The 24,622-nt window shown below is 31.3% G+C and overlaps 1 protein-coding gene and 1 pseudogene across 2 annotated transcripts; one reads left to right on the top strand and one right to left on the bottom strand.

The window, feature by feature from the left end:
- Window positions 1-5,733: 5,733 nt before the first annotated feature.
- Window positions 5,734-8,185, top strand: LOC124839667 (wall-associated receptor kinase-like 20 pseudogene; annotated as a pseudogene).
- Window positions 8,186-12,436: 4,251 nt separating this feature from the next.
- On the bottom strand, window positions 12,437-17,505 carry LOC124839668 (splicing factor Cactin-like). Of its 2 annotated transcripts, XM_088091908.1 has the most exons (13): window positions 17,132-17,505; window positions 16,960-17,051; window positions 16,722-16,821; window positions 15,600-15,671; window positions 15,133-15,195; window positions 14,905-15,045; window positions 14,688-14,783; window positions 14,167-14,451; window positions 13,937-14,078; window positions 13,683-13,831; window positions 13,430-13,606; window positions 12,961-13,227; window positions 12,437-12,885 (listed from the first exon to the last, which is right to left on the bottom strand). In XM_088091908.1, exons 1-13 carry the CDS (start codon window positions 17,345-17,347, stop codon window positions 12,766-12,768), a joined length of 1,920 nt encoding a protein of 639 aa, XP_087948034.1. In that variant the 5' UTR covers window positions 17,348-17,505; the 3' UTR covers window positions 12,437-12,765. The 2 variants fall into 2 exon arrangements, with proteins under 2 accessions (XP_087948034.1, XP_087948035.1); XM_088091909.1 differs by lacking the exon at window positions 17,132-17,505 and having other exon boundaries at window positions 16,722-16,851.
- Window positions 17,506-24,622: the final 7,117 nt, after the last annotated feature.

The following is a 24,622-nucleotide window of genomic DNA, read 5'->3' as shown; positions in this document are numbered from 1 at the left end:
AATAATTAATTTTTAAAATTAAAAGATATTTTCAAAATTGAAATATTATTGAAAACTAATTTAAATAAAAAATATTAAGTAAATATTTTCAATATTTTAATATCTTATTATTTGAATTTTAAATTTTCAAATTTGATTCTTCATTTTTTAGTGTCTGATTTTCTTTCTTCTTTTAATATTGATAATTTTTGTATCACTTGTCCATCTATAATATTATAAGAGTCTTGAATTGATAAATCTATAATATTTTTGTCTTTTGAAACATCTTTTTTTTATCTCATCTACAATATAATAAAAAAAGGCTAACTAATAATATTGAAACACAAAATAATAAATAATTAAATTACACTAAGTGGGTTGGTGAGCCAACTCGGATCACCACGGGTTCAACCCAGATGAGCCGGGTTGAAAATTAACCCGCATAAAAAATTACATTTCTTTCAAACACAACCCGACTCAAACCCGTGGTGAGCCGGGTTGGCTCACAGGTTACAACCCATTTTTACAGCACTAGCTTTGATAAGTACCCCCCACGACTAGAACAAGGGGGAGAGAGCGAACAATATAACTTGGTAATGGAGGACTATCAGAAAACACATCTAGTCTTCAGAACAGTTTTAAATGTTTTGAGTAAAGAATCTCAACACCTTACCCGAAACTATATATATATATATATATATATATATATATATATTTCTCAAACATTATATCATTTCTTATCTCTCCTTTACGAAGATACGTTAAGTTTAATTCTTATATTTCATACATATCAAACTTTCAGGATGATTAATTCTTATCTTATTATTCTTTTATCAAGTTTTTATCACACCTTTTTTTTATCTTATTTATATGATATTTTAAAAACTAAAGAAGACTTTAAATGATCTTAAGTTTCAAGAAAAATATAAACATATTTTTTTTTACCAAAATTTACTTTAATCAATATATAATTCTTTCATTCATTAAACATATCAACTCAATATTAAGTACAAGACAAATTTTACAAGCACACACAATTAAAGTAAAAATGAGAAAAATATCAACAATAAACAGAATGAAAATTTATACAAATGATAAAAAATTACATAGTATTCTCTTATTGTAAGGAAACAAACAAATATTAAAATCTTTAAACGAAACTAATATTTCCTCTTGTAATTTTCTCTGAAACATACAAGGGAAAGAAGGAGAATGAGATTGTTAAGGAAGAATGGTCTCCTTATATAAAAACACATGTTGTTTATTTTTCAAATGCTAACCACCTTGATTTTTCATGAACCTAAGACATTTTCATCATATTCGCTTCAACAGGTAGAAAATGAGGTAAAAATGATGTAAAAATTGACAAGATAACATAAAGATAACATACAATTGATAGAAAATAAGGTAAAAATTGAAAAGTCCTTCTTATCAAATTTTGTTGAGACCTACCACCAACATGCTAATAATAATCTTGTGGGTAGTGGAACCTCATAGACTTTAAGCCTAACTCAATCTTACAAAACCGACTTGTAAGATAAGATCTGCACGCACCCACTTATAAACTATGAATTGACCTTATATATAGTCATTGTGAGACTTCCAACAAATTTTACTTTTACTTATTATAATCTTTTCATTTTAATTTGACTTATTTTAAGGTTATAATATTTTTAGTTGGGACTAGATATCAATACAGAAGCAAATTATATGTCAAGTTAAGAGTTGCACTAACTAATTATTTTTTTTACTTCTATATTTATATATAAAGGAAATTTTTATATTTTTTAAAATTAAATAAATAAAAATATCTACACAATAAATAAAAATATCTACAAAATAAATAAATAAAAACTATTTATATTTATTTTTATAATGATAATTTCATTATTTATTATCAAATAAAAGTAAACACGCACGTCACATGTGTTTTCATTAATAATATTTAATAAAAACAACAAAGTGAAATTATCTAAACTTTCATCACACCAATATAAATGTACTGACATAATATTATAATAGAATGCCATATAATTTTTATATTAAAATTAAATGTCAAATAAATAGATAAACCAAAATTACATTATTAATAATAGAGGCTAAATTAAAAAATTAGAAATAAATTCAAGATGATAATTAAAAAGATTAAAAATACAAGTAACTCATATATGAAAAGAGAAAATTTAAGCAGTTTTTGTAGACAAATTAATTAAAAATGAAAATATTAAAACAACTTTAATACAAACATTCATAACATACTTTAATTGTTTTGTTGGGCGTAAACGGTATATATCCTCTACTTTTTTCTTTTTGACAGAGGTATGTTCTGAGTTAAAAATTAACCTTCAAAATACGAAAATTAATTGTTTTTGTTTATACTTAGATAATTAATTTTTTAAATATCTAAATTAACTTCTAATTAGTTAAAGTGTAAAATTTTTATACCAGCGTGAAAGCTAAAACTGATATTCTTTTCGTCTAGAGATAGATACTAATTCTTCTTCTTCTTATATAAAATCATTGTAAATTTTATGCTGCAAGGATAATAAGTGTGTTTGCTTTTTCTTACTGAGATAGAAATAAACTATAATGTGTGTACAGGTGTCGTGTTTTTGTTATGCAGAATCTTTCTCCCACTTTGTACATGAAAAAAACACTAAAAATATCTTCATCATAATGCGTGACAGCCAACAGCAAAAGGACATCACTTACCATTCAAAACAATAAATTTGTGAACTGTATTACGAATTTAGCTATTTCTATACTGATGTGAGAGTTCATGTCAACTCCATTTTCACCGTTCTCAAGTATAGCAGTATAATTGTTAATTTGAACCTTCAACTTCAATTCACATGACGAAATGGTTTAATATTAATGTGGTTGCGCATGCATATAATCCATATGTGTCAGAATAGTAGATGGCAGATATAATTACTGATACTGCAATAAGTATAATGGTCTTGCATTTTGGTATATTTAAATTACTATAATTTCTCCACTATGATCGCTTGTGTAAAAGAAAGAGAACACTGAAAAAATTGAGTACATGCCAAAAACCTTTTAACTTTGCACCTTATAAAGAGAGTGTATATGGCTACGAAAGTTTGATGCCATTCATGTGGTATCAAAACTGGTCCCAATCATGACACCATTTTTATGACATTTGTTCCTTTATAATATTACACGATTGTGTGTCCAAAATTCTATGCTTGCGTCCATCAGAATTCAAGCTGGATGATGGAGAAACGCCCACACTCAATTTAAGTTAGGAAAGACTATTGTAACACTAGTGCATATAAGTCTAAGGATTTTTTATATCAGCAAGCCAGTGTTAAAAATAAGTGAAATCAATATGGTCAATAAATTTATAAAATTGTAAAGTCAAAATATTTATAAAACAAGTTAATTCCTTAAAATCATTTGAGTTACGATAAAAAACATTAGCATTACGTGGAGTGAAGGATGAAAAGGTTTAATTTGTTTTAAAAATTACTAACTTGTCCTTGAGAGATACGAACTTAAAGAATTTATGTTCTCTTTGGCACTCTCAATCAGAGTTGTTTTTAGTTACATACAGAAATGATTATATAAATAGCACAGTCATAATCTATATCAAATTTTGAGTCTCAACATGAGAAAAAGAACTCGCACTGGTAAAGACAGTCGTCGACGTCAGCATTACGTTGGTGACCTCCTAACGTTGTGATTGCGCGAGGGTGGCCTGATGATTAAAGAAAAGAGGATTCACGATTAGAGTGTGTGGGTCTGCTTAAGGATTTCAAAAGTTAAAAGATTTGAGTATAGGTTTGTATTTATAAATAGATAAAAAATATAAAAAATTATTTTCTACATCTGTGATCATTAGAATCATATTGAAACTTTTTTATTTATTACAAATGTACTCAGACACTTTTCTTGATTATAATTATAATTGATATATAATATTATTTTATTTATTACAAAAATATCAGTGCGTCCCTTTTTTTATATCGGTTACAATTAAAATTAGAATTGATGTAGAAAAAATTCTTATTTATCACAAATGTCACCATCTACTTTTGATATAGACTGTAACGCTAATCAATATAAAAAATGTTATCTTATGTATTATTACGTTACTACATCACTTTTTATATTTAATAAATTATAATCAATATAAATAATAGCTTTAGATTACTGTAAGATTAACTTAATTTCACAATAAAATATAATAATTATATTTTAACTTTATAGAAAATTATTCTTTTAAGATAAAAAAGACTTCATATTAAAGATTTTCCATAAAGTAAGTATAAGAGACATAAGTCCCATCTTATAACTCTCTTTTCTTTTGTAAAATTTGATTAAATTTAAAGTTTATTTTTTAAGATGACATTGGAATTACCCAAAACTTATTCTAGCAAATTATTCAACATTAATTCTAGCAAATTTATTATTAAACAAATTAGAAAACCACAGTATGGTATTATGTACATTTGTGCTAAAATAACGTTAAACTACTACTTATGTTCAATAAATTTATAAAATTGTAAAGTCAAAATATTTAATGAAAAAGTTAATTCCTTAAAGATCATTTGAGTTACAATAAAAAACATTACGTGGAGTGAAGGATGAAAAGGTTTATTTTGATTTCAAAATCACTAACTTGTCCTTAAGGATACGAGTTTATAGAATTTGTCCTTTTTGTCACTCTCAATCAGAGTTGTTTTTAGTTACATACAGAAATATTATACAACAAACACTATCATAATTGACAAACCATAAATACAAAGTACTTGGCCAACTTTGAAAAACTGGCTCGTAGGGAACGTTTCTCAACTCTTGACTTACCTTCAATTAGCTGGTAGGAAACGTTTTTCAACTCCTGTCGAGCCTTTTACAGGTGGTTAGGAACTTTTTTAACTCCTGAATTACTTTCAACTAGGTGGTTAGGGAACGATTTTTTAACTCTTGAATTACTTTCAAACAGTCGACAGGAAACGTTTTTCAACTCGTATCGAGCCCTTCACATGTGGTTATGAACGTTTCTCAACTCTTGACTTACCTTCAACATCTTGACAGGGAATGTTTTTCAACTCCTGTTCAGCCATTCAAAAGTTGTCAATGAACTTTTTGAACTCCTGCCTTACTTGCAACGACTAGTCAAAGAGGTTCAGAATCTTGGTCAAACGTACAACAACACACAAAGACACGTGTCGAAGGTAAAATTAATTCGCATCAGAAGCATACTACCTAAAACCCCTTTGCACATTATATTGTGCTTAGGCTTGGGGGTTTGTGTACTGTAGGACAACGCGATCAGTCAAAGGACCGACAGCTGACCATCCAGTGAGAAAACAATTTACCGGTCTGAAAATTATTCTGAGCAATAATAGCCATTAATGGACACTTAATTAGAATAATATTGCTTGACAATTAACAGGAATAAAGTCATTTATTGGTAATTAATGAGTCAGACCTAATGGTAAGCTCATTAATAATATTTATAAATATATATGTCGACAGAAAAGGCAATTATTAATCTTTATTACAATTTTGAATGTTTTGGGTTAGGGATCTCAATCCTACCTAAACAATGATCTATGTTAAATTTTGGATAACATATAATTAAAAGATCTAATTAAAAGATCTAAAAGATGGATCGAGTTTCATTCGATTTTAAATGGTTTCAGAGATTTGTAACAAAAGTTACTAATTTTTTTTACTGAGTTGTTTAAAAGTGAAAAAAAGTCATTTACATAATTTTCTTTACTTAAATTTTTTAAAATTTGTCCATACGATAATATGACAATCAGATTTGTCCATTTAGGTAAAAAAAAAAAAACCATTAACTCTCCTTAAACATATGTTTGAGAATTATATACTTGGCGAAGCTGGACCTAAGGTGTAGGATGGGCTAGAATAGTATTCGTTGTGGTAGATTCTTGCAGCCACTTTTTTCTGCAGTAACTGGGAGCACCCTTTATATTTATTCATCGTGTATCTTTCAGTTCATAAGATGTTTCTTCCCTAATAATTCCCCATGCAAATGATTGCTGAATCAAACATGAGACCCTGCTTCCATTGTTGCTATTCCTATACCTTTCTATTTCTTTTCCTTCTCCTTGCCCATCACACTACTTCACAGAAGACTTGCCCAAACTGTGGCTCTATGCAAGTTCCATATCCTTTGAGCACACATCCAAGTTGTGGTGATCCATACTACAAGCTTCGTTGTGATTCCCACTCTCAAAAGCTTTACTTCGACACCCTCAATGGAAGTTCCTATCTCCTTCTCCGAATCATGCCTTCAATCCAACGCATGGTGGTGGAGCCATCACCTTGGTTACCAGGTTCCTGTGTTACACAAGACATGCCCAGAAGCAACGGTATATGGTTGAACCAGTCACTTCCTTTCAATATAACTTCATCCAATACAGTGTTCCTCCTTAATTGCTCTCCACGCCTCTTGGTTTCTCCTCTCAACTGCACTTATTCTAGTGTTTGCCATCGTTACTTAGAGAGTTCTGGTCATGTTGACACAAAACGAGCGTTTGACTGTGCAAGCGGTCTTCACCCTTGTTGCACTTTTCTAGCTGGTGGAATACCTTCAGCTTACAGGATCAGGCTTCATGAGTCTGGCTGCAAAGCATTCAGAAGCATCCTTCATTTGAACCAAGACAAGCCTCCTAATCAGTGGGAGGAAGGGCTTGAAATTCAATGGGCTCTTCCACCTGAACCAGTGTGCAAGACACAAAAGGATTGCTCTGGAGACTCTACGTGTTCCCCTTCTGGTAGAAGTGGTTTATTTCGCTGTCTTTGTAATGGGGGACACCGTTGGGACCCTTTTGTCACAACGTGTGTGAAGTGTGAAAGAAAACCCAAATGGAAAACCAGTTTGGTGGTTTCAATAGGGGTTGTTGTTACCTTTTTCTCTCTTGTTGTGGTTCTGACCATCATCTCAAAGTCCCGCAAAATCTCAACCTATAGAGATAATAAAGCGAAGGAAAGAGAAGACAAACTGAAATCAAGTGCTGGGGATAAGCCTTGTAGGATGTTTCAACTGAAAGAGGTGAAGAAAGCAACAAATGATTTTTCCCATCAGAGGTTCTTGGGAAGTGGTGGCTTTGGGGAAGTTTACAAAGGTGAGCTACAAGATGGAACATTGGTGGCAGTGAAGAAAGCTAGAGTGGGAAACCTGAAAAGCACCCAACAAGTGCTTAATGAGGTTGCAATACTTTCTCAAGTCAATCACAAGAACTTGGTCAGGCTCTTGGGATGCTGTGTGGAATCTGAGCTACCATTTATGATCTACGAGTATATCTCAAATGGGACCCTCTACGACCATCTTCATGGCAAATATTGTTCGAACTTTCTAAACTGGAAAACGAGGCTCAAGGTTGCTTTTCAAACAGCAGAAGCATTGGCCTACCTGCATTCTGCTGCACACACTCCCATCTACCACAGAGATGTTAAGTCAACAAACATACTATTGGATGATGATTTCAATGCCAAGGTCTCAGATTTTGGACTCTCCAGATTGGCTAGCCCAGGACTCAGTCACGTTTCAACATGTGCTCAGGGAACGTTGGGGTACTTGGATCCTGAATACTACCGCAACTATCAGTTAACAGATAAAAGTGATGTTTATAGTTATGGGGTTGTGTTGCTAGAGCTTTTGACTTCACAAAAAGCGATTGACTTCAGTCGTGACGAAGATGATGTGAACCTGGCAATTCATGTGAGTCAACGTGCAAGCAATGGTACAATCATGGAATTGGTGGATCAAAGGCTTGTTTCCGTGGAGAGCTCGGGGGATAAAATGTTGACAAGCATAAAACTGTTGTTGGAGCTTGCACTTGAATGTCTGAGAGAGAAGAAAGCTGAAAGGCCAAGTATGAAGGATATTGTTCAACGCCTACTATACATAATTAGGATTGAAGAAGGAGAGTGAAATAGTACGTACACGTGTGGTTTGTGTAGTAGATAGTATTTAATTATTATTGGTGCAAAACTTAGTATCTGTATTGATAGAAAAAGAAGGTAGTGGCAATGGGGTCTTAGAGAGATAGTGATTAGCCCACTGAGAAAGGAGGTAAAGTGATTCCAAAGGATTTGATTGGGTTGAATCAGATGCTTTGAATTCATTATGTGAGCTGTTAGAATCTTTGAGAATTTTGGATTTCATTGTCATCCAAACTAATCTTCCTTTTACAATTTGGGTAAACGAATTGAATTTGAGTTTAAAGTGGAAGTTCAATTTTTCATAGTAGGAAAGCATCATCAAAAGGTTATGATTCACCGAATCCACAAAGGATTATATGCGATCTTTAACCACCCTGCTCATCGATGCCCTAACGCTCTCGAGGTCCCAACAAACTCATACGAAGGGATGAACATGCTATTTAGGTACATCCCTATGTTATAAACATGCTATTTACTTTCTACTATATCACCATTTATTTGGAACATGAAAACCTTTTTGCGGCTAAAATCAAAAGAATTGAAAAAAGAAAAGAAATTAACGTTCAAAGTTGCTAAATTTGTCGAGCACAACTTATGCAAGGGATTCTTGATGGTGGGAAAAAATTAGAGGAAATTAAAGAGCACTTTTAAGTGGGATAAGTCAAAAGCAATGTGATTAGTTCCTATAATGCTTGCTTTTGCATTATTCTCCAAACTTTACACACTTCTTCTTCCTTGCAATATGGGAAAGTAATCATCATAAAAAAAATTAGCAGGTCTTGGTAATGGCAACACTAGATTCGTAGTAGCCAAGTAATTATGCAAATTCCACATCCTAGGTTCACGCGCAGCCAACCAAACCCAGATCATTAAGCATTAAAACCTTTTTTTATGTGAATAATTTTGGTTCCCCTTCACCACTCCCATCTCATTATATAAATCTTTTGGTGCTCAAAAACTACTTGAGTAAATTTTCATCAAGAGAACATAAATTATTGAGAGAAAATTACTCTTTTAGTAGAATATTTCTTAATTGCATGCCACTAACTTTAACCTAAATCATTTCAATAATTTACTACCCAACTTTGAGAAAAGAATAATTTACTACCATTTCACTGTTCCCGTGAATGGATGAGCACGAATTTATGCACATGGGTGTCGTTTGTTTCACTCACCAATGTAGAAACTGCAAAATATTATGCAAATTCAGACTTCGAAAAAGAAAAAAGAAAAACACTAAAAGTCAATATAATCTATTAAATTTGCCAGATAATAGATTATGTTGATATCTTAATCGATAATATAAGCATAATTAATTAGTTATATTGCTTTTTAATTTTCAAATGTTTATAAAATAATAATAATGATAAAATATAAATAAAAAAATAATTAAAATTATATCATGATAGAATTTTTCTTTCGTTTTTTAATTTAAATAGTTTTTTACTTATTTTTTTATTCTCTTACTCTTTTCTTTTATATACTTTCATTTTGCATCATTTAATTCAAACAAAACATAAATTATGTGATGAGATGTAAATGATTGTTTTATTTTACACTCAAAGAAAAAAAAACTAAATATAGGATAAAAATGAAGAAATAATAATATGCATAAAGTTATCTAATTTTAAAACAATTAAATAATGAAATTAATGGCATTTTATTTCATTTTTGTATGAATGTAAACATTACTATACGTGTTCATGTATAATTTAATGATGAATTGAATGAAATAAATAAAGCTACCGTACACTTATTGATTTTTTAATAATTATTTTTGTATTGTACAGCCCTTCGATTAATCTTGGGCAATGGTTACACAACTAGCAATACCACAATTATTGTCCAAGAAATTCAACCACTGTATTATACTGATGCAACGATCACCTTTAAACAATGATATGGAGATTAATTTATGATAAAAACATAATTAAGACTAATTAGATCGATAGTTAATAATCCAAAATTTATTTCGAAATTTATAACTATATATTTTAAAAAAAATAATTATATTTATTACATATTAATTACTAAACTTATCAAATTTTTACTAATTTTGTCATTAAATACCTTTTGTAGTAACTTTTCAATTTGATCAAATAGTTTAAAAAACAAACATCAAAATACACAAAACTTAATAAACAGATAACCTAATCTCATAATCGAAACAATTTTCTTATTATATTTTAAGATGAATTGATAAGAAAATTGTTTAAGCTCGTCTCAAATAAAATAATAGAAAACACGTGATAAATGTTATGCCATGTCTTTTTATTTCCAATTTTCAAATAAATCAAATGATAATAAGTAATGCCATTTTATTCAATCGATTTCATTTCTTTCAGTCGACCAAAACATCAAGTTATAGTCAAGGCATCGTTGTCCTCTTCCATTTTTATTTCAATTTATGAAAAATAATACAAAATAGAATTATGTTTAAAGAGTTCTTTTATTCCTAAAATTAAAAAGCATAGTTAAAACTAAAAAAAAGGGTTCTTGAAAAGCTGATCAGTAAAAAATAAACATAAAATGTAATTAAATAATAATCTTTCATGTAATTAGGATAAAAAATAATAGATTAAGTTTAAAACTTGTTTAATAGTTCATATAGTAATTATAACATTTTATTAGTTTTATAGATTAATCTTACACCACCTTTTATTTCCTTGTTCAAAAACACAAAACAGTATTTGTATCTATTGTTGAGGATTATCCTTAACATTTTATTTTATTTTTTCCATGTTTTGCTTAGCTGGGGAATTCCATGGTCGGTTGTGTCATTCCTGGTTCAGCCTTTTATTCTAATTCCCAGCACTTAAGGCTATGGTGTTTGATTCTTCAACAACTATGAAAAGTTGTGGTCAATGATTCTTCAACAACTCCAATGATTGTTAAAGGCTGCTGTCTATGATCCTTATTCAACATCAATAAAGTATGGTACCACTGCTTTCAATATCCTTATTCAACTTTCTTTCAGTTTATTGTTATTACGTTGACCTGATTAACAAAAACAAAACATCTCGTGAGATCCTTTAACGCATAGAAGCAGTTGCTGAAATCAAATATAATTAGAGAAATCTAGTTAACTAAGAGCTCTTAAATAATATTTATTTTGACTCCGTTTATATTATAAGACTTAAAATCGAAGTGGTGGTTGCTCTTTGTTAAAATAAGAATCCATAATGTTTCTTACGTTGATTGTAGAGTAGAATTCCTGTAATAAAAAACCAGAACTTATACTGACAAACAATTAATTAAGAAAGAGAGTAATGTAAGATACGCTTGAAACTAATGATTTCATTTGAGTTATAGAAAAGATATTGAGTTCACTTCCATTGTTGATTTTAGATGGCGGATATATGAATATCTCAATTGTTTACCTTCAGGAAATTACTATTGACAAAGATGAAGGAGTGACCTACATGTTTCATCAAAACATTCACAAACTTTTATAAATTTTTCCTTCAAATCTATTAATTTCACCTCTGCATTCCTTAACATAAATATCACCATAATCCTTTCTTTATCTTCTCACATTCATTCCTTTACTCTCCTCAAATCTATCACTATAATTAGAAGCAAACATACTTCCATGGCAATGAAAATAATAATGGTGATGTCATGGAGTAGTTACTGTGTTTCCTTGAATACGGATCAGAATAAACATTCGCTTTAATTTTTATATTTGCATGACCCTGCCACATTAGTTGCTAAGTTAAAGGAAATTAGAAGTAAGTCGACGTCGTATTAAACTATAAAGAACTTTAACGAAAGTGAATAAATAGTAAACAATTAAAATAAATTGTTCTGACAAACTTAATTTGCGAAACTGTAGAATTGTCGATGTCATTCATTCCAACGCCTTTATTAATAGAAACTGCAGCAGCATAACAGACTGATTATATATATATATATATATATAGCCATGACACTGAATTCTCACACACGTGTCCGTGTACACTCGAACAGCACACCATAAAAAAACTCACAATAGTGATGTACGCCCATTATTTTTGTCAAATACGCGGATGGGGATATGTGAAAAATCAATACATCTGAAAAGTTTAACATCAAATAACACTACTCACCGATAGAAACCTATTACATAGAACAAATAACCAGTGAGGGTGAGATTGGCATTCAATGTTCCTTGGGAGTTGGAATCGACTTAAATCAAACACGCTACTCTTTTAAGGCTACCTAAATTCTTATTTCTTGAGCTTTTACCAGTTCAAGATCATTCAATGGTTCCTAGTGTATTTTAATGCAAAATCAGCAATCACATGAACCGAGAATATGTGCATCTTCTAAAGCAAGGAGCATATTATAGACAAACAACAAGAAGGGTTATAATGAAAATTAAATTGTACAAATTCTTTCACCTCATGATATTACAACCATCTTCAAGGTACAATAATAAACTTTTTCTACAAAAATAGTTGAACAATGTGATTTTCTACAATGATGAGGAAAATCTAGTTAAATCAGACAGGATTATGTAAATCAGACAGGATTATGTAAATAATGTGTGCACCAAAAAAAAAGACATACAATTAGTATCTCAGCGTTTGGAAAGACCTTGGGTCTCGACTTAGTTATAACAAGTCTAGAATAACCGTAAATCAAGTCTAGAATATCATGATAAGATTTGGATCAGACTTTAACTGGTGCGGGTATTACTTACTCTAATAGTACCTTCTCAATCTCAGTAATAAATTTCCTGGCCATTTATATCTACTGCCAGCACCATGCCACAAAATTCACGATTAAAAATGGCAGGAGCCACGTAGCCCTTCTAGTAGGAAATATTTTACATAAAGTGAAACATTGCCTCGTGCGAAATTATCTGCGGTAGCGGTGGCGTTTGAAATTAAAGTACACGTGCAGAATTCCACGTTCAAATGTGCACTTAAAACCCTTTTTGTGAGAATATTCCCATTCTTTGTTTACGATGCGGAAAGCCTGGAAAACACAATGAAATTAGTAAATTGATTAAAAACTAAATATCCTTCATAACACAAAGGATAATAGACTTACTATGTCTTCGTACGGTGGCCCAGCATGGAATCTTATAATGCAAGTTTCCCCATTGCTGCCATCCTTCTCAATGGTGTAGGTTGGGGCTTTTGTCTTGTCTACAAGATCAGGATAGAAAATATTAAATTTGTATCCTTGCACAATCTTTGGAGGTGGGTTGTCATGATCATAGTGAGTCTGATTATATTTGTTCCACTCGTATCCAGTGTGAACACGGTTGAAATACTTCGGCTTCCTAGGCCTGTATTTGTCATGCCACCAATAAACCTGTTCCAACATTTATCAGACCATCAGGAAATTTAAAAGAGAAAAAGTAACAAGTTTCAAAATCCACTTGGAGAAAAGCTCTAAAGAAAATTAAGGAACTTACAGACAAAAACAAACTAAAAATTCAAAGTATCATAAGGGGCAAGTTAATGTCATGTGACATTCCACAATTGTCATGTCATATAAAGCCAAGACACTATACCTGGGAATCCAGGCTCACTTCAGCACCAGATCCAAACACAGCATCTCCATCTTCCATATCCCCCATAGCTTTTAAAGCCTTCATCTCAAAATTATCTTCAGAAGGAGCTGGCTTTGATATCATTGCTTCCTGAACTCGTCTTTGCTGCTCTTCTAAGACAGCCTTGCGGTTCCGCTCCTATAAGTGTACAAGGTTATAAAATATATAAATTAAGTAGGAGATCAGCATTAAAAATTATGGTTAGAAATATTACCAGCATGGCTCTATCCTCTTCAGGGTCAATAGCTTCCTCACTTTCATCACCATGCAACAGTTGTGGCGAAAATGATCCAACCTCGTCTTCTTCATCTTCTTGCTCCCCTCTAATGGGTTCTGGTGAAAATGATTCATCTAGAGATCGGACTAGCAAGAAAAAGGAACAATAAATTTCAGTATGAAAATTGAGATGATTGGAAATAAAAGTTTTCATATACAACTACATGTCCATAACAGAAAAAAAGCTTTTACCTTTAATATCATCCTCTGTATCTTCCTCCTCGTCAGGTATCATAACATTAGCATCCTCCAATTTATCTTCATCCTCCAATGGTCTCTCTAGAGATTGCAAATGCTTACGTAGCAATTTAGCATGAATTTCCTTCAAACAAGCCTGTATTTGGAGTAATTTAATAATAGTAAAAACCAACCATTGCCTAAAGCCATGGAAAAGAATGGGAAATTAATGTGACGGGAAATACCTTGGCTTTATAAATGTGGAGATGTTTTAAAATGGCCTCCCAGTATTCAACCACCTTTGCTGTACCAGAACGCATTTCTGATTCAATGTGAACCTGTAAAGCCTCCAATTCTGCACGTGTCTTCCCCTGCAAAAGCCTCTTTACATCTGGCTCAACACTGGAATGCAATCCCCTTTCTTCTGCAAGCAGCTCAGCAGGAGGTTCTTCTCCTCGCACTCTAGCTCGATCAAATGCATCCTTTTTTCGCACTTCTGCTAGCTCCCAATCACACACAAGAAGGAGTGCCTACGTGAAGACGACATTAAACAATGTGCTTTGAACTTTAAACACGATACCAACCATACTAGTCATACAAATTAACTAAAGCAGGAAAAGGTCATAACAGTCAACAAGTCATTTGGGTTCCAAAGCACCTCAAATTTTGTTTAAATATTATGCTCAATTTGTTGTTGCCATAATATAGATAAGGTAGAACCCATAAATTAAGTATCCCATAATGAACCATGGAAACAGGGTGATACCTCCCAATATTCTACATGAGTTGGTGTTGCCCTGTCAAGGTCCAGATGCATTTTGATGTCATCACGTAGCTCGTTCATTTCGTTTACAGTCAAACCCTGCACCAAATATCAAATCATTATGTGGCTTGTCCAATAATATTATGTCCTTAGTCATACATACCATATAACATTAGAACAGTGAGGACAAATAAAATGAAAAGAAAAACTCTAAATTAACCTTGAAGACCATATATGGTTCATTTATTTCTATATCCAAATCATCAGAGCCGTTGAGATGCTTGGTTAGGACATCAATTGGTCTGGCACGCCCTTCACGCAATCTAATTTCTGACCTAACTTTGCTTTGATCAAAATGGAACTGCAGATTAAATTGTCTATGTCAATAAAACTGACAATATTATATAAAATAACAACAAATAAATAAAAAAAACTAAAGATACAGTACCTCTTCTTCTTTTTTTTCCCAGTCCTGAAACTCAGCTCGAGCACGTTCTCTAGCTAACAGTGCCTGGGAGAAAGAATCTGTTAAATCAGGATAATATAACATAGTTTATGCTCCATCAACAGTCTACAAATCAAGCCTAGGCTTGACTCAAATATTTGCCCCACCCCAAAAACAAATCAAAAAACAAGGAAAGGACATGATTGGTATTTCGCATTAGAATATGACCACACAAAAATACAATGCCGTGATAAAAATGGTGAATGTTGAAATTCAACAAAATAGTTAGAAAGGAGACAATATAATTGAGTTGAGATACCAGAGGCTGATATAATACTCTTATATATAATTCTATATTAATGTAAAGTGTAAAATGAAGTACCATAGAACTAGTACAAGCCCAAAACTAATAATAGGTTAACAATACACAATAATTATGGATTAATAGCAAATTATGAGAAAGGACATACCATTTCTTCCTCATGCCGAGCTTTCTCGAGTGCCCTTTCCTCTCTTCTCTTTTTCACTTTTTCAATTTCTGCCTGCAATATTGTTATCATAGAAGTGAAAACGTTTAGCTATTAAAAACCATCAATGACATAAAAAAGGACCAACAAATTTGGGAAAGCAAACAAAGCCGCAAAGGCTAACCACAATACAATTTAATTCAAAACTATATCTATTATTATTGGACTAGTTCAATCCATTGAACCCATTCCCAGCTACAGATTTAAATTTAATACAAAGTTTTAAGTTGCAGTTGTCGTCATGGTTGTCACATTCCTTGATATTGTAGGAAATTGAGGAAAAATACAATTGTGAATACAACTTCAATCTCAAAGACCAGGGTTTTAAGGACTTGTTGAGGCAACATATAATATTCTCCCCTGTTGATGAAAACCAGGAGGAAATAATAAAGGCCTGGATTTTGAATATGATGATTGATGATTCCTGTATAGGAAACTTGCATTAGACTTTTGTTGGTATTTACTTGTATACTTTAAGATAACTATGAGTTTTTATTGTTAATTATGAATTATAAATGTCATTAATATTAGTAATTTTATCATTTTTGAGGAAAGCCCACCAGGCATCTCTATCTGAGATTTAAAGTGGTAGAGACCCCAAAAACCTTGACATTGCACCCAAACCAAGCTCATACATAGACCTTTTCATAAACCCTATTTCAATATAATTAAAACAAACCAGATTCCCATTCATCCCCCAATGAGCTAACTAAATTGAAGGGGAAAAGTATATATGTGAGATTATGTGCACACATGGTCCAGGAACCAAATTGGTATCAAGATACCGATATACAATTATCGCTTTAAAGCTTCTAAATCAAGTGTATAAGAAATGTTGCAGTGGTAGAAACAAATAATGACCATGCAACATATATCCCGCGTCATGCCGGTTAAAATAAAAAGGGAAAATTGTGATATAGATCCCTTTAACTTTCGGCGAATTACAAAAATATGCAATGAAGAAAATCTATCGATTATAAAGTATATACTAAAATCAATTTAAGGTAAAATTGAGAACCTATATCACATTTAACCCAAACAAAATTCATGGATACAAGTACATACCATCCTTTCTATCTGTCTTTTTTTCTCGGCCTTAACAGAAAACGTATCAATAGAAACACCTTGAGAAACGTCGCGTTCAATCTTCTTGCGCCAAACAAACCTACACATAACATTTGTGTAGGTTTACAATCTATAAAAGCGACCACAACTTATCTCAAGATTTATGTATTGTGACGCTAAAATAAGTTTAATTTAACCACGAGATACGAAGAACAACGTCAAATTGGCAGCAACTTACTTCTCATTGAGATTGGAGTCACCGAACGGATTCGAATCGTTGGAATAGCCCGACACCGTACTGGTTTTCAACTTTTTTGCGACTTTCATAGCCTGAAACAATGGAAAGTCATTCAATATGCGAATTCTAACGGTGAAGGGACAAGAAAGGCATAGGGAAACTAGATGAAGACCTTCGATTGAGCCCTTTTGGTCATGTACTGCGCGATTTCCTCTTCTGTGATGTTCATCGAGGATTTCTTCTTCTTCTTCCTATCTCCGTCTGAGTCACACCTAGACCGGCGGCTACTGCTACGATGGCGTCGGTCCGAGTCGGAATCGGACGGTGACTCGGATTCGGACTCATCGGATCTTCTTCGTCTTCGGTCTCTTCCGCTACTCCTCCCCATTCTCTAACGAAAATTCAGCGAAAGCAAAACTGTGTTGTGGCTTTGGTGAACGAAGAAAGAAATTGGAGTGGTATGCGGCGCTGCTAATTCAAACCTCTGCAACGTGAATTAATTGAAACGCGGAGATAGTGAAAACTTCTCACGACACGATAACTTTCATCTAACTCGTGTTCTCGCACTTATATTTATACATTTATATTAGGTATTGTTGAATATAATGACACTATAAAATGGATTAATATCTTTGTCTTAAATCTACTTATTATAAAAGAAATATCGCTAAACCCAAAATATAAATAAAAAAATAATAATAAATTAATTAAAAGATAAAAGATATAATATATCTAATAAATATAATATTTCAAAATACAAATAAGAAAATAATAAAAAATTAACTAAAAGATAAAAAATATAATATATCTAATAGGTATAATACCCCAAAATACAAATAAAAAAATAATAACAAATTAACTAAAAGATAAAAGATATAATATATCTAATAGGTATAATACCCCAAAATACAAATAAGAAAATAATAACAAATTAACTAAAAGATAAAAGATAAAGATAAAAGATATAATATATCTAATAGATATAATACCTATTTTGGTTGGAAATATTCGAAATGGTCCCAATTTTTTGTTGTTGTTTAATGTTGTCCTACAAATTGTAATTTGTGTTCAATTTAATACTTTTTATAAATGTCGTTTAAATCGTTAACGGCCAAATGTCCAGCAGTACAATCAGCACTGTTGTTCATCTTCTCCGTCCAACAACCACCCAGAAACACCACCAGGATCATCTTCCCCTTCCTCCGCCATGGATCTCCATTAACGTCACTGCCTCTCCTTCTCAAACCATCACCATGGCGGCCCATCAGCGTTGTCGTTCAAACCCTAAATCGAATCGCTATTCAACCTCACGAGCGTCACGCGCAATCCTTAACGCATCACCATCATCTGCCACATCAGAAACCTGCAGAAGAACCCAGAAATCGCAAACTCCATTGATGCACGAAGCTTCAACCGCCATCACAAAAGACCATCTTCGTCTTCTTCAATGTCTAGCCACGGAAGCCTCCGTAATCGAAAAAACCATCGCGATGCCAACATCTTTCACCTGCAAATTCCAAAATCAACAGAACCCTAACTCGTTTAAACCATGAAACAGACCCGTCATCATCTTCATTGCGCTTCATGAATCCAATGCGCCATTACCGTCAACCCTTGAGCAGTGTCGCTTCTTCATTCACAAGCAACCATGAACGCAAGTGAGCGGCGCAAGAGGAAGAAGCCACTAGGTTTTCCCCTTTCCCCAATCTGAAACCCTAATTTTTGGTGGAAAAGGGGTTGTCACGCGACAGTCCCTCATTGGTTGCGTCATGTTTCAGTCAAGACAAGTGAGCAGTTAAAGTGTCCACATCATTCACTGATTAGTGCTGGACATTTGATCGTTAACGATTTAAACGATGTTTGCAAAAAGGACTAAATTGAACACAAATTACAATTTTTAAGACAACATTAAACAACAAAAAAAGTTGGGATCATTTCGAATATTCCGAACAAAAATTGGGACCAAATAGGTATTATACCTTTATATTATTGTAGTTAATAATTAATGTAATAACAGATTTTAGATTTCTAATCTACAGTTTTAATATTATTATGATTTCAACTACATTTTTATTATTTTTAAATTTTAAATATACATACGTCACGTCAACAAACACACACACATATATATATATATATATATATATATATATATATATATATATATGTATATATATATATATATATAACATATGTAAATTGTTTTTTCAGAAAATATATTTTAGTAAGGTGTATCAGATTTTATTAAACAAAAATATTTTCATATATTATGAATTTTAAGTTTTAAGGTTAAAAGTATTTGAATAATTTTCATTTTCAAAACTAAAAACAAGAAATACTCAAACTCTTACTCACCCTTGTCTCATCCTTCATTCCTCTCAACCATTTCTTTTTCATCTCTCTCACTCGATCCTCTTATCTGTCATCCCTATAATAGCCCTAAGTGAAAAGTTAAGAAACACTCACCTAACCCTAATTCATCTTCCTCACTTATCCAGTTTGTTTATCTCTCATCTTCATCCTCTCTTTCACCCACACACAATAACCTGCAACACCGCAATTTGTTGTTGTTGCTCTGTTCATTCATTTGTTTTCCACTTTAATAACAAAATAATTGATGATGTTGATGTTGATTTTTTATTGGAGGGTTGTCTTATATCTTTTCCTTCTAATTGTTATTAAATTTCGTTTTTAAATTTTAGAATTAGTAGTTTATGGAGATTTGATATTTTGACTATTAAGTTGTCTGGAAATATTTTCTAGAAGAGAAAAACTCTTATGTGGAAAGGGGATTCTGAAAGGGTAAGTCATTGTCCAGAAAATAGATTTTTTAAGTCAGATTGTAAAAAAAAATTCTAAAAACATATTTTCCGCTAAAAACAATATTTCAAAATATACTTTTCACCTTCCTATATATAACCAACTTCAAAACACAACAAAAAAATGAAGCTCTTGCACATCATACTAAATGATTTAACATAAACAAATTATTGAAGAGAGTTATGAACAGAGAAAATTGTTGTTGTTGACTCTGTCCCCTTATTCAGAAAAGAGATCATTGTTCGTTACCTTTCGAATGTTTCATATTGATAAGCATATTTTCATTTCATTTTTGTAAGAAGAATAAAAATATTCTAACAAATTACACATCTTCTAGATTTGAGCATATTGCAGAATATGGAGTAGTTTCCAAGAAGAACTGCATTGATGTACCAACTAATTAAAAATCAACCAGAAATTAGTAAACTAGTCATAATGAACCTGTCAGCTCTCAGTTGGACTAAAAAATTACTTTCCGAAGTAAACACATCATGTATGTTAAACAATTCACATCTCCAACTTGTTTGGATATATAAACATGATGTTGTTATTCTAATTTATCAACAAAACACACTAAATTTCAAATTGGAATTTAAACTTAATAAATTTGTTACCATCAGGCTCATAGTTTAACTTCTACTCCTTTCATTTCTATGATTTTATCAAAATTATAAACATGATGTTGTCATTCTGATTTATCATTTGTCGCAGAAGTGAGATTAAGAAAAACAAAATGCACTGAATTTCAAATTGGAATTTAAACTTAATAAATTTGTTACCATCATGCTTATAGTTTAACTTCTACTCCTTTCATTTCTGTAATTTTATCAAAATTGGTATTAAGAAACTAAATATTTTGCAACTATTATAGGTTGATGCTAATGTCTTTTCGTGGGGGTTTCTTGTTTTTTTTTAGTTTTGAAATTATTGTAAACTTTAGTTTTTTACAAATTTATTAACAATCAGAAGGGAAAAGATATAACACAGTCCTCCAATCAAAAATCAACATCATCAATTATTTTGTTATTAAAGTGAAAACAAATGAATGAACAGAGCAAGAGCAACAAATTGCGGTTTCGTGGGTTGTTGTGTGTGGATGTGAGAAAGGATGAAGATGAGAGATAAACAAATTGAATAAGTGAGGAAGGTCTATTAGGGTTAGGTGAGTGTTTCTATATATAAATTCATGTTTATATTATGATTTCATTTTTAAAACAATTTATTCTAAAACAAAAAACTTTAATCTTAGTTGTATGTTTAATAATGTAATTGATTACTTCTATTTTCTTGAAAAGCTTAAATACGTTTTTGTTCTCGTGATTTTGTTGCTTTTTGGTTTTTGGTCTTTGTTTTTTTTTAATTGTTGTGTTTATAGTATCTTTTGTCACCTTACAGTTATCAAAATTGCATACTCAATCAAGATATTACTTTATGGATCACTCTTTGAATAATATAAAACAAAGTATAGTTAATTATATTATAGTTCAAATATAGATATATAGTTTTCGTAATCATACATATTTAAGAAACAAGTTTATTTAAATTCTTATGATCATGAAAATTTAATCTCAAACGTAATAATACTTTCTCAGACTTTAAGGTATAGTTGTGAATACTAAATTAATATTTTTATCAAAACATCAAAATTTATATAAATTTCTCACAACTAAGTTGATACATGATTTATTATTCTTAAATTACGATCATACCATCACTCACAACTAATATAAGAAAATTAGTTTAAATATCAAATTGTATCCATTATATTCTTAGGTTGAAACTCTTTACATAACTTGAATGGATCACTAAATCCATGTAGATAGGATCTTGTTGTACTAAGGTCAAACAATTGCACTTACTAAAAAAATATTATACCCTTAATAGAAAGACAACAATTTAAATTAAGATTATGATTATGGTTACGATTACAATTTAAGATTTATCATTTCGTGTTTTGAGTTACGAGTATGATTATGGATATGGTTAATGTTAAGGTTAATGTTATAGTAATGTTAAGTTATGATTAGGGTTAAGAGTACGATTTACAATTAAGGTTTGGGGTTATGAGTTAAGGTTAAGGTGTAAATATTAGGATTAGGATTAGGGTTAGTGTTAGGTTAGGGTTTATGGTAGGGTTATGCTTAGGGGTTAGTGTTAGGGTTATGGTTAGGATTTAGTATTTAGGGTTTTTAGTGTTAAGCTTTAGGGATTATGGTTACAATTAGGATTTGGGTGGGGTTGTATGGTTAGGGGGTAGGGTTTAGTTGTCCTTATACAAACTTGAGGAATTGAGTTGATCATGGTTTATAGGTTTAAGGATTAGGGGATAAGGGATTAAGGGATATGTCGGATTTAAGGTTTGGGGTTTGGATTAAGGTTTAAGTTCGAAAGGAGTTTTTCAAAATTAAAGACAATGAAACTTATTTAAGATGTTATGATTTTATAGTTTTGGATTTAGGGATTAGGGTATAGGGGTTGTTGGTTGGGGTTTGGGATTTTAGGGCCTGGAGTTTGGGGCTTATGTTTAAGGGATACTAGTAGGTTTAAGGGTTACGATTTATTGGTTAAGGCTTATGGTATAAGGGTTACTATTTAAGGTTTTAAGGTTTAAGATTTATGATTTAAGGTTTAGGGTTATGACTTAGGATAAGTTAGGGTTTATGGTTTATGATTTAATATTGTTAGGGCTTTTAAGTTAGGGTTAGAGTTACGGTTTGAGGTTTGAGATTTGGGTTTTTTAAGGTTTAGGATAGGCATTAGGAGTTACATGTGAGAGCATGTTATGGTCTAAGGATTAGGGTTAATGTCTTATGATTTAAGATTTAAGGGTTAGGGATTAGAGTTAGGGGCTAGGATATATATTTTAGTGTTGGGATGTAGTGTTTGTGTTTATGTTTGGGTTAGGGTTAGGGTTAGGGGTATGTGTTAGAGTTAAGTTAGGGTTAGTTAGGATTGTGGGTTTATGGCTTATGGGTTGGGTTTATAGTTATGATTAGAGTTTATGGTTTATGATTAGGGTCTAAGGTTTAGTATTTAATGTTTCAGAGTTAGGATTTAAGATTTATTAGTTAAGGTATAGGATTAATGTTAAGGTTAGATTTAGAAATAATGTTACTGAGAGTTTCACGCTCAGAGTTAAGGTTAAGGTGTATGTTTAGGGTCATGGATAAAGTTATGTTTAGGATTAGACTTAGGTTTAAATAAAATTGCTTAAAACGAAATCTTTAAAATATAAAATCAAACAAAATATCATTTTTAAAGTATAATTCAAATCAAGGTACTTTCTAAAATGTTAATGCATGTAAATTAGAATGAGTTATAACAAAATATAAATCATAAAATAAAATGTATTGTTTTAAAAATAACTTCAATTTTATAGACCTAAATAAAAAATATAAATATATGAATTTAAATTTTAAATAATTTTTTAATAATTATTCTTTTTCTTACTAGTAGCCTTATTTTTATCACTTCATTTAAAAAAGAAATACTAAAATAAGACCACCAAAAATTATTTTCCTAGAAAAAAAAATGAGTGAGTACAGGGTTATGGTGGTGTTTAGGGTTAGGATTATCGTTTATGATTATGGTTAGGGGAATGTGTAGACATACGGGTAGAGTTTATGATTTAAAGTTAGAATTAAGGTATGGTTAGTGTTAGGGTTAATATTAGAGTTTATGTTAGGAATTAGGATTAGGATTTATTGTTTGGGTTAAAGATTCATGATTTATTATTTATGGCTAGAGTTGAGATTAGAGTTATGGTTTCAGTTATGATTTATGTAGTAATTTCAAAATGAGTTAGAATTTTTGGATCAATTCGGCTCACCACGGGTTCAGACTGAGTTGGATTTGAAAAAAATGAAATTTTTTTATGCGGGTCAATTTTCAACCCGGCTCACTTAGAACCCAGGTCACCTGGGTTGAACCTGTGGTGAGCCGAGTTGGGTTCACCTAATTTAATTTAATTATTTATTATTTTGTATTTTAATATTAATAGTTAACTTTTTTTATTGTATTGTAAATGAGAATAAAGAAAAAGATGTTTGCAAAATATTATAAATTTATCCATTCAAGGCTCTAATATTATAAATGGATATGTGTCACAAAAATTATCAATATTATATATAAACTTATTTATTCCTTTTTTGGGTTTGCTTTTGGATTACATTTGAGTTGTATGTTAATTTTTTTAAAATTGTCTTTTGAGTTTAACATCATTTTAGAGTAAAATTATTTAAATTTAAATTACAAGAAAATTGTAATTTTTCTCGATTTAGAAAAAAACTTGTAATTAAGTGAGTTAGTGAACCAACCCGTGGTGGGTCGGACCCAGTTCAAATCTTTTCAGCTCACTAATAAATGAGTGGGTGTCGCTCCCTCCACCACCACACTTTTCTCCCTCCACCTTCCCAATTTTCTTTAATTCCAATTATATCCTCATATTAAAATTTTTTACTTTTACTATTTTACTATTTTAATTTATTTCAAACCTAGTTCTCCTATTTTACTCCCTGCACCCAATCTTTCCATCTCCCATTTCCATTTAACAATTTGTCTTCTGTTTTACTCTGCAACTCCATTTGTCTTCTTCGTTTCACTTCTCCTCTCCATTTCTTTCTTCTTCATTTTCCTTACATTATTAAAATACATTAAAAATATATTCAAAAATAATAAATAAAACATTTAAATTAAATTATTAAAATATCTCCAAAATAAAGAATAAACTAATAAAACAAACCCTAAAATAAAAAACGTAACCTTTAAACGGAGGTGACATCCTTCAACGGATGTCAACATCTGTTTAAGGAAAAACGGATGTCGACATCCATTTTACCTTAAA

Source organism: Vigna umbellata, chromosome 5, assembly GCF_029865625.1.
Source record: "Vigna umbellata cultivar VRB3 chromosome 5, Vumbellata_1.0, whole genome shotgun sequence".
Lineage (NCBI taxonomy): Eukaryota > Viridiplantae > Streptophyta > Magnoliopsida > Fabales > Fabaceae > Vigna > Vigna umbellata.
This window is presented reverse-complemented; position numbering and strand designations above follow the sequence as displayed.

Bases quoted from the DNA above. Each gene is read 5' to 3' on its own strand.
- LOC124839668 (XM_088091908.1), bottom strand. From the start codon at position 17,347: ATGGGGAGGAGTAGCGGAAGAGACCGAAGACGAAGAAGATCCGATGAG. The intron at 17,052-17,131 runs GTCTTCATCTAG...CCATTGTTTCAG, and splicing joins CCAAAAGGGCTCAATCGAAG to GCTATGAAAGTCGCAAAAAA. The intron at 13,228-13,429 runs GTATAGTGTCTT...ATGTTGGAACAG, and splicing joins AAGTGAGCCTGGATTCCCAG to GTTTATTGGTGGCATGACAA.